Source organism: Telmatherina bonti, assembly GCF_933228915.1.
Source record: "Telmatherina bonti genome assembly, chromosome: 3".
Lineage (NCBI taxonomy): Eukaryota > Metazoa > Chordata > Actinopteri > Atheriniformes > Telmatherinidae > Telmatherina > Telmatherina bonti.
In genome coordinates this window covers 25,826,792-25,845,482 of record NC_136621.1, presented here as the reverse complement: position 1 = coordinate 25,845,482, position 18,691 = coordinate 25,826,792, and the positions used below count along the sequence as shown (strand labels likewise).

Below are 18,691 nucleotides of genomic sequence, written 5' to 3'. Positions count from 1 at the left end.
CATAATGAATTGACCCTGATCATTATGAGAATTACCAAGTCGATGAGTTGTTTCTCTGACTGCCAATTTATGATAAAATCTCATCATAAGCTGCAGCAGCCTGTGGTTAATTTTTCAAAAGCACTAACAGATTTCTCTGAGCACTGAAATATCATCTAGGCAATGTCAAATTGAATGATAATCTCACTTTGAATTAAACATGTGATCACATATGAGCAGATTCCTATTTTCTTTTTCATTTTTAGATTTCCTTCTCTACTGGGAAGTATGCAGTGGAGCTTGGCACAAATATGGTGGAAGTTGGAGCATGTGACACAGTCCACAGTCTCATAAGTACACAGAAATGCTGCCCACTGGTTTGCCATGTGCTCCTTCCTTTGCTTATCACTCCAGAGACTCTGAAAAATTTACTCCAAAGCGACTAATTTATTTTGAAGTTGGGGCATTAACTGAATTATTTTGGTAAAATGAGCCAACCTTGAGTCGATGCAATATGTTCTGGTGTCTGTGTGAGAATATAACACAAAAGCTGGCGTGCAAGTTCACAGGTAAAAAAGGAGTATATCTGTGTGTTTGTTTGATGAGAATAATGAGACTGAATCTGCAACTATCCCTCTTTTCTAAACTTGGAACAGACTGTTAAATGAGTCCAGGGCTGGAGTTTCAGGCTTTTAATCAAATTGAATTTTAAAAAAATGAAATTAAAAAAAACTTTTTTTTTTTTAATTGTGATTCACTGGTGGCTATTGGTTAGACATCAATTAACCATGAAGGAAAAAGCTGTTCTTCTACACTGCTATGAGCCTGCTGATGAGTTCTTTCAAACATGATTCATTACAAGCCTCCTTGTTAACAGTCAGGCTATAGTAAAAATATATAATCATTGTGATTCTCAACCAGTCACCAGAACACAATACTAATTATTTGTACGTCTAGAAAACCTCTGAAACTCATTAAAACGCTTTACAGTCAAACAATACAGCATTTATTGCCTTGAATCCTCACCTAGTATTAAGAACAGAACCTTCTGATGAATAAAAGCAAAGGAAGCTGCACATCTCTATCAAATATAGCATTTGTTCTGCCCACTGGGGTGATCTACGTTTTCTTAAACGCCAACCAGATACATATTAAAACATGTTTAATATCCAGCAGTTGTGTCGAAGAAGTCAAAGGAAAAATGGTCTCAGTAAGCCTATAATTAAATGTGTAAAAACTAAAACTAACATCTTTCACTCTCTTTGTGAAATTACAATAAATCTACAAAGATCTGGCCTTTCCAGTAATGTTGACTGATTTCATGCAACTCTAAAGACTTTATAATTGCATGCCTAGAAAAAAAAAATTGATATTTTCTCCCTTTTTGGCGGAAGATACACCGCCATTGACAAAGATCGACATCATAAGATCTGGACATTTTCCACCGTGCCACGGGGTTTTCTTCGCGCACACAATGGGACAAGACAACAATAAAAGTACATAATAGCACCAAAAAGCAAAAACTTTGCCTGACATTCTTACCAGGGAGCAGCGTCCATAGAACAGTTTCAGTCACACAGGGTTCGCCGTGCGCCCCGAGCTCCCGGAGCCCTGGTGCTCCATCTGAGAGCCGCTCGGTGGTCCTCTACCTCCTCTTACCCCCCCAACCCCGCAGATATCCAAACTCAGTCCGTCAGTAGGGCGGATGAAAAAGAAGGGAAAATATAGCAAGGATGAGACGCACAAGTTTGAATAAACTGGGAAAAGTCAATACGAGTTAGCAGCCTCCCGTGCGTCAGCGTCCACTCAGCCACTGGACGCGCTCCGCGGTGTCAGGTACAGGAGTTCATGCGTACTGGGGAACAGAGCTCTGTCAAGTCAGCCAGACGGATGCAAACCGGAAATATTCACATTTTACTTTTAAAATAAGACAGTGTGATCCAGGAAGTTCGTATAAATGAGAGTGTGTCTTTGGTTTGACACTGAGATATGAGAATTAAAGAGACAAAAATTCCTTTTGAGGCGCAACCGAAGCGAAACCGCATCGCTGTGTCATTGGCAGTCAGTGTTTATCCAGGCTACCAGCTAATATAGTTCCATAGTCTCTAGCTAATATATTTTCCTATTAATCTCGAGAAGGCTGAATTCCTGACCTGAATTGAAATTAAAATTGTAGATTATTTCTTTAATAATTTTTTCAAATATATATTTTTTCATAAATAAAGGTTTTTCCCTCTGAAAAACCAAAAACAATCAAAAAGAATTTAAAAAAAAAAAAAAAAAAAAACCTTTACAAAACATCTGGTTTAAAGTGGTACTACCATTTAACTTTTACTTGTAAAGCTAAAGTGAGAAAGATAAAGGAAAGCATAAATACATGAGGGGAAAAAACATGATAAATTTGAGAGTAAAAAAACTGAGACTTCAGGATTAAGATATAATTAAAATATAAATACAAAAAAATACAAGGAGGTAATAAACGATAAAAATAAAAAATAAAAAATAAAAAAAAACCTTCTGGGTTCAAATATAAATTAAAAAGATCTGAACAAGAGCCTCAACTTTATGCTGTTTACAGATGTGTAACATTTAAAAAAATAAATAAATCAGCCGGTCAGTAAAATATGAATCCAAAAGATTTTGATGAGAAATGAAAGCTTCTTTTTGTCAATACAAACATTTTGTTTGGTGCTTAGCTAAAACTTGTAGGTGAAGTTTGCCTTAAAACAACTAAAATTTTTCATACACCAATGCAAGGTAAACTGAGGCAACAATTTTATTTGACGTGTCAGTGTCAGTTTATGGACATGTATTACATTTTTCGTGTTGGTCTTACCCTTGAGATACTCTTTGATTTAACTGAATCAGCACCGCTTACGTTTCCAACCTATTTTGAACTTGTTTTGTTGGCACACTAGCATTCATTATGCACATTGCTTTCATTGCCCTGCTACACCCTGGGGCTGAAAAACAACTTAGGTTCAATTCCACACACAAGGAAGCAAGAAAAGAAAGAAAGAAAGTGACAGTGCAAAAGATAAAACAAGTCCCAACTTTGGCACTGGCTTTTACCATCCATAAGGGCTCAGGAGAGCGAGACAATGCAAGATGGATGCCAAAATAACCCTCATGAAGGGCAGTCAACTGCAAAAATCTATCAAAGTTCAGTTTGACTACTTTAAAAGTGTACGTATTCTTGAAATGAGACTTTTTAAAGTTCAGTGTAAGGTTTTCTCTCTGAAATATTTCTTATCTTTAAATGGGAGGCTTAACTAATTTAATTGCATACAAGTAGCTCCATAGTAATACAGGTTTATTGTGGATGTCTGCAGTCTGAACAAGAAAAGCAACAATTTCTAATGACTGCTTTATTTTGAAGGTTTTTACTGTAGAAGAAGCCTATTCTTAGTATTGCATAACTTGACTCTGACAGAGTGAGTCAGAGCATGTGACTTGTCCCTTTGCTCTCCTTTGCCTGATGGTACACCCCTTCCGAATATCCCTCATCCAGTCTCTGCTTGGCAGTTATTTCACAAGTCAGCAGCCCTGGACAGCATGAATGAGTGTGTGGGTAGAGGGTGTTGTCATATGTGAGACAGTGCTCCACAGTCACAAGTAGGGATGTCAACTCCCTAAACCCAGAAAGATCCAACACAATACCTTCAAATCTGCTTATTTGCTATGTCAGGTTTCAGAGGAAAAGGGATTACTAATGACTGATTCTACCACTACTACCACCCACTGCATAAGATTTCCATAGCACTGGTTTCTTAACAAAAGTAGGTAAAACGTGGTGGGGAAATATACCAGTTTTAAGTGTTGAGTTCATATTTAAACATCCTAAATAGAGGAAGCATTTTGAATGTTTGTTGTTAAATTATTTAGGTAGTGTTAAATTTACAATGACTGATTAATTTTGTTAGAAATAGTGGAACAAAACCTGCCTGAGCATTTACTTGGTTAGGGTATTAAAGTGTTTGTTATCCTATTACTGTTTTCAATTTTGACAGTTTCACTACTGTAACTCTACTATTATCAACTCAAAAATTTGTTTAATGAAAATATATATATTCTTCTTATTATTGTGCAAAGGAAAAGAAAAATGTGAAGAAAAGTTTAACTCTTGCTTTTTTACTCAGTGTTAGCAATAAAGGTTTAGTTCAGGGGGTCCAGATGTATCCCAGCCGATGTCAGGAAATCGGTGGAGTACACCCAGGACAAGTCACCAGCCAATTACAGGTCCAACTCAGGGAGAAAGACAACCTCACACTTACTCTCTTTCTCACTTACACTCATTGGCCAAGAGTTAATTAAACAAGAAACTGCTAACTGGACATGCATGTGGTTAGACCATGAGGGGAGAATGGAGTACACACCAAGAAACTACACATGCAAAATCCACACAAAATTTCCCAACTGAGGTTTGAACTTTACAAACCAATAAATAGTAAATGTGACACATAAAAAGCTGGAGAACTTGCATGGAAAGTATTTTTTACTTTTCAGCATTATGATATACCTTAAATTGAAAGACATCCATTTTTCTTTCTCTATTAAAAGATGTGCAGATATTTTAATATTGATGATACCATCAAAACATAGAGGGGAAAGGGGCAGAATAAACATCCTGAGCCTCCAAAAATAACTCAGAAACAACACGGCTAATTTTTCTGTGTGATCGGAATTCTCTCAAGGACCTCTGGCAGTTCCCAATTTGATCTCAGTTTGGGCCAAAATAGTGTAAACTGCAGGCCCTAATAAGCACCTTACAGGAAGCACCAACTTTAAATGCTCTTTGACTGTTTTTCTAAAATGAATGCACTACCGTGTTTGTGGGGATTTTTTTTGCTAATTTTCCTTAAATGAGGTTGAGTAGTGGCTATTTTGATAAATATCAGGTTGAGATTTTGAGGCAAAGCTCTGTAACATCAAAGAGTTCACAATGATGCAGAATTCAGAGAACACTTGAACAAAAAATGACACCTATTTTAGTAAGTGAATGGTTGCCAGATGTAAGGGAAAAAAAGAGGGACAATTAAGAGAAGTACTTGAGGTAGTTGGGGGATTTTGGGATCAGAGATACCCAAAAAAAAACCTACTTTCTCCACACACACACAATCATTACCAATCTTGCACTGGCTGTTTCAGCTGTGTGGGCACAGATAATGTCTGTACAGCTGAGTTGACTATGTGGCAATTATAAAATACTAATAGTTACCACCTTGTGGTTGTATATCTTCACCAACAGAACACATTAATGTTTACATCCATGTTTATATTTCATGACATTTTACCAGAGTCAGTCATCTAAAGGTAAAAGGCATCTTCTACAATACAATTGAAACACATAATTATTAAACCTGACATGAAAATGAACTGTCAGACATAATGGAGATGAATGATTTTTTTGTCTCAGTTCATCTTTATGACCCTATCATAGTGAACTGCAAAAAATACACGCAATGAATAATAGCAGTCATTAATTGGTGATAAAAACAGGAACACAGATCAAGACAGAAAAAGAGGCTTTTTTCTTTTCTTTTTTTTGCCTTTCAGGCTTTGTAAACAAAAATTGTATATGGCAGACAGGCCATGTCCACATCATAAAACAAGAGCACAATACAATGATGTCTTTTAAAGCGCATCTACTTCATCAATCACTTAACTACATCTAATGTTAAAAAACTGTTGACTTTAGTGTTTGTGACTACCTCTTTGAAATGACTCCGAAAATATACTTGAGGATTATAACAAAAACATCATCACTATCTTAAATAATTGTAAACAAAATACAATTCTGTAACAGCTGTGACAAGTCTGGTTATCAGTTTTTTTTATATTATTGCAAAGAAGTTTCAAATTGTGAAACATTAATGTGACATACACATTTTCCCCTGCAGCATGGAAGAGCCATATGGTCAACACAGTTTTCAAGGTGGACCAAGAACCAAGATGAATGTCAGCTGCTCATTTTCTGACCAAATGTGAGATCTAGTCACAATCTCACCACTTGTTTCAGACTCATAACAGGTGTGTTTTTTTTACATTTAATTCAGTTAGCAATGTAAAGTTGTGTATTTGTATAATAGTCTTCATCTATTGTCAGATACTTACAGTGGTTGTCAACCTGCGTCTCAAGGGGGTACTGAGAGGCACTGTAAGGTGTCTGTGTAATTATTGAAATTAAGCTCCTGCCCACACAGAGACAAGTTAAATAAGTTGAGTCTGCTTAAGTTATGTTTTTTAATCATTTGAATGTCTCATTCACATGGATCTGGCATTTTAAGAGCCTGAAAACACAAACTTTTGAAACCTTCTCCAAAGTATATAAATGGGGGTAATCAAAATTTACAATTCAATACAATACTTTAAGAGACATTAGAAAAATAATAATAATAAAGGTTCATGGTGGTACACATCTTGTGCATTTAATCAATTTTTGCCAATGTATTGAGCGGTAAGTGAGATCAGTGAGCTGGTGGAGCTCCAGTAATGGATTCATTCTTGTAACTAATGAAAGCTTAAAGCCAAGCACACAGTCTACAGCTTTTTTGGAAGTTGCATAAAGAGGGTCCTCAAGGAAAATGGATTGGGAAAATAGGTTTCTTTTTGTTGTGTCAAGGCAGTTGCCGGTGCTGGAAGAGCAACTTTTATGAAAGGATTTCTAAGTCAAAGGCAGAAAAACGGCAATGAATTGATGTTATAGCTTTTCCCCCCAACTTTTCTACTGATATTATGATTACATTTATATTAGTATTCAAATAATATAAACCTTAAATATATAGGGTCAATTCCTACAGCTAAAAAGCTCTGACTTTGACATCAAACCGGTTATAATATGATTCTTTAGCTATTCCAATTTGCTAACTGGGGTCTTCTGGATCAGACGCATCCGTACATCCCACAGATGCTTGATCAGATTGAGATGTGGGGAACTTAAAGTACAGTTCAATGCCAAGGGCACTCAAGTCATGCTCCTCGAGTTGTTTTTGCAGAGTGGTGGCACACACAGTTAGTTAAAGGCCAGGTTTTCCAGCAGAACAGTGAAGTTTCACAAACAGGATCATTGTCATGGACTTTTCTTTTAGTGTATGTAATGTTGTCATTTGCAGCAGCTGATATATCTGATGCGATATGACTGTCAGATTTTCACTCTGAGTGGGGAAACACGGTGCAATACCCCACGAACACCCACAGCTATTTTAGCTGGTACAATTACAGTATATATCAAAGATTCATTGCATCTCAACACAGTTTAAAATATCTGGGACAAATTCAACCACAAAGACCTCCAGCTAATATCTTCTCTCCCGGTGGAGGAAACTGCTGAGGATTGTTTAAAGTCTCTCTGCGTGTGCAAGTGTGTGTTGGGTTGTCGTCAATTGTTACTGGGTCTACCTGGCTGTGTGTTTCCACTCCCTCTCTTGTTCAATTTTTTCTCTTCTCCTTCCAGCTCATCTCACTCATCTCACACTTACTGTCTTGTGTAACTCCTGCGACTTTCTGCTCCACAGGATCATTTCATGCATTTTTCACTCCAGCTCTGTTATTGTGGTGTTTTAAAATGCTACTTTACATTAGAAAAGATATGCACACACACACACATACAAACAACAGCACATGCAGAAATGCATCTCCTGTTATCGGTTGAGGATGGGTTTCTAGGCCAAACATTATTATCTGTGTGCGGTTGCCGTCCGATGGGTGCGTTTCCATGGTGACCATCACACAACCTTATATATGGGAAAGCGCTATATCCCATGCCATCATCACAACTACACACACACACACACACACACACACACACACGTACACACTCACTGTGGGAATTCGATTAGAGATCAATAATCCTGATCAATTCCTGACATTTCCATGACAACCACCTCTGGGCACATCCCAATCCACTTTACATGCTGACATATGTAGTGACATTGAGCTGTCCTGCTCCTTCACTTGACCTGGTGGTACATGAAGATGTTAACAGGACACACTCACATGCATGGGCCGGCGTGGTCAGTGGTGTCCACGTGAGCTTCTTCAAGTTTTGGTTTTACGAGCACGAGGATAAAAAAAAAAAAGTGTCAGCTAACTGTAAATACTGTAGTTGACTAAACGTCATGGTGTTTACCTAAAGGGCCTGGATGTATTTCTTAGGAAACCTGCAATTGGTGTTTTCATGAAAAAATAATTTTATCAATCCAACATAAACAAGGAAAATATACATAATCAAAAATCAATATTAAGGAAAAATGTAAGCAAATAAAACTAAAACACAGAAATAAACCACATTAATTCATCCTTTTAAGCTGAAGTATAAAGGACATTCTCACATGAATTGCTTGCAAATTCAAATTTTCAAATGAGTAAAAATTTAAAGTGTGTAAATAGTTACTGAAGCATGTTACAGTGAATAATTGAAGTCCAAAAAAAGGGTCCCATTTAGAAGAAACTGAGTAAAAATACAGATATTCTGAGGAGGCTGTAATTGCATAATGAATATGAAAGTGTATAATGACATTTTTATAGAGAGGTTAATTAAAATTACATGATACTGGGAAGGGGATTGGGCACACGTCATGAAAATCCATTTTTATGAGCCCATTATTAAATATCTACAACTTATATTGCATGACAGGTCAAATTCCTCCATGTTAAAATATCTGAATTTTGTCAACCAGATTACACATTAAACTTTACCCTTCCATGTCAATTTCTACTCTGTAGTGTAACCATTTTGAGCTCATAACTCTCAGTTGTGTTTGCAAATGCCAGCATGCCTACAGGCAAACATAGGCTGGAAGAAATGTGAAGCTGTGACACAATGTTAGCAATGCATGCGTTGACACTGAGTCAACAAAAAAAATGTTTCATAAGAGCAATTCAGTCATAAAAAACAATAAACTCAAACTAAAATTTCTAATAGTTAAAAACATACATTACACACCAAAAACTACCAAGTATATGCTCAAATCTGAGTATTAATTGTTTCATAATATGGAATGACAGTATTTCTTTAAATCACAACAAATCATTTCCTGTGTGAGAAGTTTGGATGGTGACATCCTTCCATCAACAAAACGGACCTGCTGTTTCAAGCCAGGCTTTATTCTAACTATCCATTTCACACTGTCACACCCACGACCCTTGAAGATTGCTGGATTCAAGAGTAAAACGATCTTTCACATATTTGGCCAATCAGTGCTCCAATCAGAGCAGAGTCTGCTTTTTTAGACTGCATGTGGCACATCATGATGCCATGGAAAATATATTTCCCAGATATGTATTTATTCTGAATCTGAATCAGAAAGGCTTTATCAACTCTGGAGGGATATTGATGAATATTCTTTATGTGTGCATGGCTTTTTCTCTTTGGGTACTCGTTCTTTATCCTAGAGTCCAAATGTGAATCTGTTTTTTTAAGTGACCCTAAGAGTGTAGCGACAGACATGTGCATCTGTAATGGGAGCAGTGTAGTACCTTTTTAACCGCTTATGTTTGTCTTCTCAGCCATCTTGTACATATTCTGATTCCATTAATATCATCATTCAGTTACATAAAACATATCTTTGATAGAATTTGAAATGCCACGAAGAAAGAAAATTTCAAATCAAAGTTGTTTGTAATTTCTTCACCAGAATAATGGGCTGCTCACGCTCATATGTTTTGCAATGTTATGGTTGGGTGAATTCTATAATGCATCAACATTAGTGACTCATTCTTTTTATTAGTTTTAGGAGTCATAAAAACCTGTCAGACAGTAGATCCCTGTTGTGCTTTCTCTTTGTTTCATACATCGGCCTATGAAAATCCATGTTGGGCTCATATCCTGCATTTTCCCTCTGACATTTTATTCACCACAAAAAACTCAGACCATGTTAGGTGGTAGGCCAGTCAGCAGAGAAGCATCTTCTCTGACAATCACCAGAGAAGTGAAGTTGCTTAGCAACCTTTAGCCTTGATGATAGCAAATGATGTCATGCTTAAAAGACAAAACGCAAACAGAAAAATACACAGACAGCTAACAGGTGCACACACACACACACACACACAGATCCACGCATGCAGAGTGAACCTTGCAGAATAGCACACAACAGCAATGAGTTTTTAATGATAATCTGGATAAGGGTTAAAGTAATATGTTAATCTTCTCTAATGGTTTCACTGATCTTTGAGTCCATTAAAGGTGACCTTACATATATATATATATATATATATATACACACACACACATGCACTTACGTAAATACACTCGCACAGTGCACGAACTGAGCTGTGCTTAAAAGCACTGCTGTTTGAGGATAAATACATCTGCTGCTCTTTTGTTTCCTTCAACCCCTTTTTGAACCCATCACCAGTCCTCTGCCTGTTTCCTGTGATCCAGCAGTCACGCCATCCCTTACACTAGATGCACATACAAACATGATGAGCCTTACTGCAGTGTGCTTTGCCATGAACAGCATAGTGACACGTGGAGCTATAGTTTGGAACTGAGGCGTGTAGGATTTTTTTTTTTTTTTTTGGTAATGTTTTTCCCACCCATGCTAAAAAGTGTAGGGACTTAGAGCACCCCACAGTGTTGATTCTGTTCCACTACATGTTTCCACATGGGACAATTTTTTTAAAATCATTGTTTATAATAGACTGAGCTGCCACAGATCCTAAAATCAATGTATCTAAGATACTGCTTTGGAGATTGTAATCCTGTAAATCCACAAGCTTAAATATTGTATGATGCTCTATGCACAGTACATCTTTTATGGGATGTTTTTAAAAATACATTCATCATTAAACATCTTTCACTTAAGTTTAGTTTAACAATTAGGCAAAAAACATTTTTCTAATTAACATGCATTCTCTAAACACTGAAAACACATGGGAATTAATGTATCACCATTAAAATGGGAAACATTCCAGTTAATCCTCATCATATGCATGTTTTAGTTATACATCTATTTTTTGTCTGTTTTTTTATTTGAATGAATTTACAATACTTTAAAAAGACATTTCTATTAAAGCACTGAAAAATGTGCCAATATAAAACCATCAGTTCTAAGGAACAAAATATGCACTGGAAGGCCATGTTGACATTTAACTAACATTCTCATAATTTAATTCACAGACATGTATAAACAAAAATTAAACCTAAAAAAAAACAAAAAAAAAAAAACCAACCTCGAAGGGGTTTCTTGTATTCTCACAAATTAAATTAAGCAGTACACTCAAAAGCACCACAGACATGGACCATGTCCAGTTTTTTCACTGAATGATTGTAGTTTCTACATTCAATGTGCTGTTGATGTGGCTCCAATAAAGTGTCACCTGGCATCAGCTTTGGGACTTCTGTCAACAGTTTTATTGCTTCACAACCTTGAGTTATCTGACCACAGTGCATGTTTTTGTGTAGTCAATGTATGACCAAGTTCAAACACACACAAAGACAAAGCATTTAGGTCAAAACATTTTAATGATAAAAAAAAAACAAAAAAAAAACTGGTCACATTTCCATCTTATTTCACTTCCACACCAACACATACATACACACACTAAGTGATGGGTTATCCACAGCTACTGCACCTTCAGAACAAAATGACTGATTTGTCATTAAATAAACACATCCTTGATTTACATAATCCAGTGTGGCATGAATGTATAGAGGTCTGCTTTAATGTCAAGAACCTGCCATTATTCTTTACATCTAAGCATTTCCCAAGACGTAGAAGTGTCCTCCCCTTTTACCTGGTAGCAACAGGATTTCGGGCAATATGGCTGAACAACGCTTCAAGATAAACAGTCTTGGATTTGAAATAACTTTGATAACCAAAATAACTTCACTTGAGCTAAACCAATATCTTCCTTAAATAAAGACAAAAAGTTGAATGCTCAAAATGTCTAGAATAGGAAATACAACTTGTAACGTGCTAAAACATACGAAAGTGCTAGTCTCATACTTAAAAGAAAAAATGGCCTTTAAAGCAGAGAAAGTTATTTTATACTGAAGCAATGAAAAGCACACTGGGATGTAAGCAAATTCCACTGTGGAAAAATTATGTGAAGCAAAAGTTTACAAACACCATTTACAAATGAATTAAAGGAAGAGGAACAGCAATTCCTTCTTCACAAAGAAGCAATCACATCCCTGAGTACACAGTTGTTTATTCCTATCATTCATTCATTTCTGTTTTCAAATTCTTTCTAAGCTAAAGGTTGATCACAACAGCGCTTTAAAGTTTCCCTCGGAGGATAATTCCGGTGTTATGTTTTATTTTAACTTCACATTGATCTAGACTTTTTTCATGACCCCAAATCAGCAGAGGGCAGCGTTAAACCTAAATGACACTTTGCAGCATCTGTCCTGATGCTGCTCTTCAGGCACAACAAAATCCATGTCTTTGCTTTGCAGCAACATGAAATGGGGAATCAGCAGCAAAGCGGATCTCGGTGTCAGGGAAAGTCAGAAGGCTGATTTATCCATTTCCTTCCAGCGGTAAATGAAGCAGGATTGACTTTTATTATATCATCATGTCCGTCACAGAGGAGGTTGCAACTTTTGGCCAAGAAGCTAAGCTGTGTCTGTTAGCATGGAGCCTCTTCCTCTTCTTTCTCCATCTTCTTTCCATCCTCCTCTCCATCTTTGTCTTTGCTCTTCTTGTGTTTCTTCTTCTTGTGTTTATGCTTGTGCTGCTTAGGATCTCCTTCTTTGTCCTGGTCACAATGTTTCTTGTGCTTCTTGTGCTTTTTATGCTTCTTATGTTTCTTCTTCTTTTTGTCTGTTGTGGTGGTAGCTGAACCGCTGTTGTTGCTTGGCGTGGGGCTGTGGGAGGGCTGGCTGAGGGACTGACTCAGGCTGCCACTCTTCCCTCTCTCCGGCTCAGAACCCTCTCCTTCACTATAGTCTGGCACAAAGGCTGCCTCGTCTGTCTCACGAGTCAGATCGGAGCACAAACGTTGCCTCCTAGGCTCTGGGCCGCGACTCTCCTCTCGTCCTCCCCCTCTGCCTTCTGCTGATTTTTCTTCCTTCCCTGTTACACCTCGAGCCTCCTCTCTTTGCCCACCTCTTCTCTCCTCTTCTCTAACTGCAGAGACTGATGATCTCTTTTCCTCTTTTGCACCTCTACCCTCCTCCTTGACCGTTTTTGTTTTGGTTGGTTTCTCCACATCTTTTTGTGCAGTCCTACCACCCTTGCCCTCCTCCCTCGGTGCTCTCCATCCCTTCTTTTCCTCCCTTACTGCCCCTTTCCTCTCTTCCCTTGCAACTTCCCGGGCTTCACTCCTGACAGCTTTGGACGCTTCGATGTGCACATGCTCTTTGCCCCGACTCCTTTGCAGCACTGGTGAGGGCTCCTTAGCAGGTACTATTAGACTGTCTTCCTGGCCTTCTTCATCGTCCTCCCTCTCCCACTTTGACCGTGGAGGTGGCTGAATGAGTGGCTCTTCCCTGACCGGACTCCGAGTCGGGCTGACACTTCGGCTGTGAACGCGGCTCACCACTGGGCTGGACTTGGGCTGTTCCACAGGTTTAGAGGGTAAATTCTTCTGCCGTTTCTCAGAGTCCTGCTTTTTTTCTTGAGTTGACCTATTGTGAAGGAAAACATTTATGATGACTAAATTGGTTCATGAACGGTGTTTTGGTCTCCAGGAAATGCACTACAGCAAACGTTACGGTGAAACAATTTCACTTTTTGCTCCCTTAATTACAAAACGTAGTAATTTGAAGAAAATATTTATATAAAAGAGGGAAAAAAAAATCCCACGCTAATCAAGAGCATTTCTGATTATTTTTAATACTAAAATGAAAATTTGGCCTACAGTAAGACATCATACCAAAAACAAAATCCATGTAAAATAAATTTAAAACTAAACACACATATAAACTTATTTAAATTTTCAAATGGTCACTAGGAAGCAAAACTACATCAAACTCACCTTGTGGAGCTAGTTGTGTGACTTTGTAGCGCCTTACGACTGATCCTAGGCTTACTCTTCGCGGCTGGCTCCTGACCATCTTTGACCCCTGTAACAGAGAGACGAGGCCCAGATATGGATTTCAATGAACATTTAATTAAAAAGGCACATGATAAAAATCAATCATCTCTTGATGCATTTTTAGAGTTTCAAATTACCTTCTCTGTGAGCAGCAGCTGGTTTCTCTCCTGAGAGGACACTCCTCTCTGTTCTGTCCTTGGATTCACTCCTGGGAAATGGAAGGATATAATTACATTAACAACTGTGTTCACAGACAGGACCAGTATATCATGCTTTCTCTCAGTCCTGCATATGGACAGTGTTGTGACAAGCAGCAGAATACAAATGTAATAACCTGTCAGATTTAGAAGCTCTTTCTGACCCCTCCCCTCTCTCCTTGGAGGGCACACTTTGCTTCTCCTGATGATCTGTCAGTTTCTTGGTGATGGCGGATTTTTCTCCGATGGTCATTTTGTCCAAGCTGACAGACCTCCCTCCCCCATTTCCTCTGCTGGAGCTTTTTCTTTCAGTCTTCACTGACCTCTCTCCTTCTGTGTGTCTGTTCACTGCAGGCTTCTGCGAGCCTGACCCAGAGACCCTATCCCTCTCCCTTTCAGACCCAAGATCTTTGTCTTTGTCTGAACCAGATGGTCTATCTCGCTCTCTGTCCTGTCCAGAGTTCCTGTCGTGCTCTCTGTCTGAGCTGTGGTGTTTTTCTCCAGCACTGCTTGGTCTTTCTCTCGAGACTCCTCTTTCTGTACACGCTGATGGTTCCTTTCTTCCAGCTCCTTGTGTTGTACTACCAAGTCTATCAGCTTCAGAGACATTAGCTGCAACTGATCGATCTGACGTCGAGGTGGTCTTCTCCGGACCGGACTGTGTTCGGTCTGAGGGTGCTGTCTCAGAGCTGCCTCTTCTGCCCAGATCTCTGTTCAGCTTTATCCTTCTGACTGGCTTCTGTGAACAAGAGCAGTGTCAATGTTTTTATGGTAATCAGTTTTCAAACTCTAAAAACCATGTGACACATCCAATGAGCTGGCAAATTTGTGTGCATGATAAAGAAATGTCAGACAGGACAGGATTACAATGGTAAACTTAAAAAACAAAACGGGACATTGCATTGATTTGTGACATACATGTAGTGGTATTGTGAGAAGCAGTAATGTTAGCTGCATGACGGACATTTGTATTTTAAAAGAATTTCAGTCTGAAATACTGTAACTTGGGCAACTTAATAGTAAAGTGGCTCTATATGGAACTTAAACCAGGAAAAACTTAATTCCCTTGAAAAGAGGGACCATTATTATTGTGTATTTGAGGAGAACAGAGTTAAAAAGTTGTCTTTTTAAGCATCCTGTCTAACCAGTAGGAAAAACAAAGAATTAATGGACCTTCTCTGAGTAGCAATCTGTGAAGAGAGGGAACACTGACACAGGAAGAAACGATGGACCCTACTTAGTAATCCCTCTCAGAACACGAATGAAGGCAAAAATTACTGAAAAAAGCAGCATCGCAACTGAGATACAGGAGTTTTCTTGCAGCAACGATGTTGCATGATGTACTCGAACTACTGCATAGTAGCAAAATGCATTAGTGCTAAAATAAAGCAGTCCTTAACGTAAAGAGAGGGACAAAAATTTAAGACTCACCGAAGTGTCCATCAGTGGTCTAATAGATCCTCGATCTACATCTCCCTGGCCCGGCTCACGTCTTCCTTGAAGAGGATGAAAACTAGACCTGTCAGAGAGTGGGCCTCTGTGGAGGAGGGGCTGATGGGACATGTGCGAGAGGATATCCACTCCACTGTCATCAACTCTCCTAAGCTTTACTGGCGGAGATCCGACTAGAACGCCGCAGTCCTCCATTATTCTCATTCGGCTATCCCCTGGGGATGGAGGTCGGGGGAGGAGTGGGAGTCGGTGTGGGTGAGGGAGGGGGAACTGACCGGCGCCGTGTGGAAGATCTCTTCTACCACGCAAGTCGTGCCCAGACCGAGGGCCATCAGAAAAAGAAGGATGAGGTAGAGGAAGATTCTGGGAGGACATTAGAGGCGTTTTCATCAAGGCGGGCCTCATGCCAGAGCTTTTACTCTTCTCCTTTTTAGGTGTGGTTGAATTAGAGGGATCATCTGGTCTTGTTTTAGAAGTCTTTAAAGGTTTAGCAACAGAGGAAGAGGAGGAGGATGAGGAGTCCTTCTTTTTGGTTACCACAGCCTCTCCTGTCTTTTTCTTTAACTTGTCACTCTTCACCTTCACAACCTCTGTCTTAACTTTAGCCTTCACCTTCTGACCCTTCTCTTTTTTCACCTTATCAGCCTGGACCTTTGGTGTCGACTTGACTGTGGGTTTTGCAGTTGCAGTCGTGATTTTGGAGGTTGGAACTTTAGAAACAGCTGTGTTAACTGGAGGCCTTGAAGAAATGGGAGGAGTTTTAGTGTGTGCAGCGATTTCGTCCATAGGCTCGTCTCTGACAGGAGTAGCATCACCTCTGTCCAGGGACTGTTGAGATGACTCTGCTTCCTCTCCTGACATCTTCTTTTTAATCTTCTTTGACTTTATAATTTTAGCACTGGTTTTGGTCCCTGATGAGGAAGCTGATGGGATATGGTGTGGAGGACCCCCTCTTTCCTCTCTCCCTCGTCTTCCTCTCCCCTGGGGTGAGTAATCTCTGGATGATGAGGACATTTTGTCCCGCTCTCTGTCTCTGCTGCCATGACCTCTGGGATGCAGGGGATGATGTTGGCTGTCATAGTCTTTGTAGTATTTATTATACCAGTCTGCATAATCTTTCTCCCACTGTCGATACCTCTCTCTTTCCCAGCGATCATGGCTTCCAGGACTGTGTGCCTTCAGGTCATACAGAGGTAACTCCCGAGGAGGTGGCTTCCGTCCACCAGGACTTCGGCTCCGATAGCCACCAGGGGACCGCGACCTAGACCTGTACGGTCCAACTCCTTCTGCTCCATCCCAGCCTCCCCGGAAGGGAGGAGGAGAGTGTGGTGAGGCTGAGCGCCGGTAGACATAAGACCTTGAACGGGAGCGGGACCTTGACCTGGAGCGTCCATAACTGCGTCCATTTCTCCGAGAATAAGGGGAACGGGGATAGGACCTGCCATGGGAACGTGAACGGGAGCGTGATCGGCTTGGGGAAAAAGAGTAGGACCTTGATCTGGATCTAGATCTAGAGCGAGAGAAAGGAGAGCGGCTGAATGGAGAGCGGCTGTATGAACGGGACCTAAGAGAAGAAAATAGTTGGAAAACAAAGATTATAAAACTAAGAATTGCTGATTTATGCTAAATGTGCCCGCTGCCTCAAACTGCATCACAACTCTTTCATAAAAAGCGAAAAACATGTGAAGCAGGCATGAAACTATAAACCAGTGAACATCCATTTGAGCCTTGGCATTTCAGTAGACATTTTCGCACATGCAACTTTAATAATACTCACATATGGACATGACTACCATTTATTAGCAGAATTTTAGCATAGTGAAAGCTGATTAAAGACTTAACTGAAAATACTTGTGATTCGTTGGATTAACCCTGTATATAAAACCGATGTATGACTGGGGGAGATGGCAGAAATTGCAGCCATAGTTCACCATCACAGCCAAATACCACAGAATCCAAAGGTTTGTATAAAAACACATTACCAACATGAATCGGCCAACCTCAAACAAGAACTGCAACAAATTCTTGAATGTCCCTGTAATTAAATGAAAGTACCTGGAATAAGAGCGTCTCCGTCTCTTTGGTGCATTTCTGTACTTAATAAGCTCTTCATGAAAGTCTTTAGTGAATTCATCCAGTTTAGATGTAATTCTATAAATACAAAAATTAAACATTAAATTTTCACTCCCATACATTTCATTGGACTTGTTTAAAAAATTCATAATCCAAAATTAACTTATTTTCAATAACGACAACATTTAAAAATTTTTTTTACATCAACTACAGTAACTACTATAGTTATGGTAGTTCTATAAAAACTCACTTGTCTTGTCGGTGGTGCCTTGGTCTATAGAAATCCTCTTTTGAGAGGGATGGCTGTGACAGGGATGGTGGTAGAGGGACAAGAGGAGGCTGAGCCCCTGGGGCAACCCAGGGAGGGTTGAGCCCTTGTGGCCCAGGTACATAAACAGCCTGTGGCTGGTAACTGATGACAGGTGGAGGGATAAGGCCAGGACCAGAGCTGTATGGAGGGGGATAGGGTTGTGGCGGGGGCGGGTACAGGGGAGATGGGTAGACTTGAGGAACGGGCAGTGGAGGTAGAGCTGTCTGCAGGTGAGTGGAGGGGGGGTCCCCTCGACTTCTGTACCTGATAAAAAGAACAGGACAAGAATTACAAGCCTGACTTTTAAAACCCAATCATTTAACAGATTAGCTCAAAATGCTAGTTGAGACTCACCAGTGTCTGCCAGATCCTCTGTGAGAGTGGTTGGGCCGTGACTGGTGACCTGATACAACAAAAACAGTCAGTTTTCTTTCATAGTTTTTTTCTTAAGGTTTACTGGACCTCATATTACAAAATTAAGCCTCTGACCTGGTGGATGATGTAGTCTTGAAGGCGGCAGGTGGCCAACAACAGGTAAACTGTAATTCTGTAAAAGAGTATAAAGTAAAACTTTGTTTGATGCAAGAAAGTTGATAAATTGTTTTAAAATGAAACATTTTATTTGGATGTCAATTAAGTTTATATCAGAGGGAATAACTTAAAATTTCCATTGAGACCCTAATGATTAAGAAATATT

The 18,691-nt window shown here is 39.4% G+C and overlaps 2 protein-coding genes across 3 annotated transcripts in view; both read right to left on the bottom strand.

The window, feature by feature from the left end:
• Positions 1-1,619, bottom strand: part of LOC306774413 (voltage-dependent T-type calcium channel subunit alpha-1H-like) — a gene marked incomplete at its 3' end in the record, with an annotated part of 51,094 nt that extends 49,475 nt beyond the window's left edge. The window contains exon 1 of the mRNA XM_079264437.1: positions 1,522-1,619. The remainder of the gene's footprint in view (positions 1-1,521) is intronic.
• A 9,815-nt stretch (positions 1,620-11,434) lies between these two features.
• LOC306754363 (uncharacterized protein) overlaps positions 11,435-18,691 on the bottom strand; it is a 14,606-nt gene continuing 7,349 nt past the window's right edge. The window contains exons 12-20 of one of the 2 annotated variants that reach the window (XM_079238350.1): positions 18,484-18,541; positions 18,349-18,397; positions 17,935-18,258; positions 17,667-17,762; positions 15,591-17,175; positions 14,297-14,898; positions 14,100-14,170; positions 13,903-13,990; positions 11,435-13,552 (exon numbers count right to left, since the gene is read on the bottom strand). In XM_079238350.1, coding sequence (XP_079094476.1) covers positions 12,553-13,552; positions 13,903-13,990; positions 14,100-14,170; positions 14,297-14,898; positions 15,591-17,175; positions 17,667-17,762; positions 17,935-18,258; positions 18,349-18,397; positions 18,484-18,541 — 3,873 coding nt within the window. In that variant the 3' untranslated portion in view covers positions 11,435-12,552. The remainder of the gene's footprint in view (positions 13,553-13,902; positions 13,991-14,099; positions 14,171-14,296; positions 14,899-15,590; positions 17,176-17,666; positions 17,763-17,934; positions 18,259-18,348; positions 18,398-18,483; positions 18,542-18,691) is intronic. The other variant, XM_079238351.1, reaches the window with a different exon arrangement.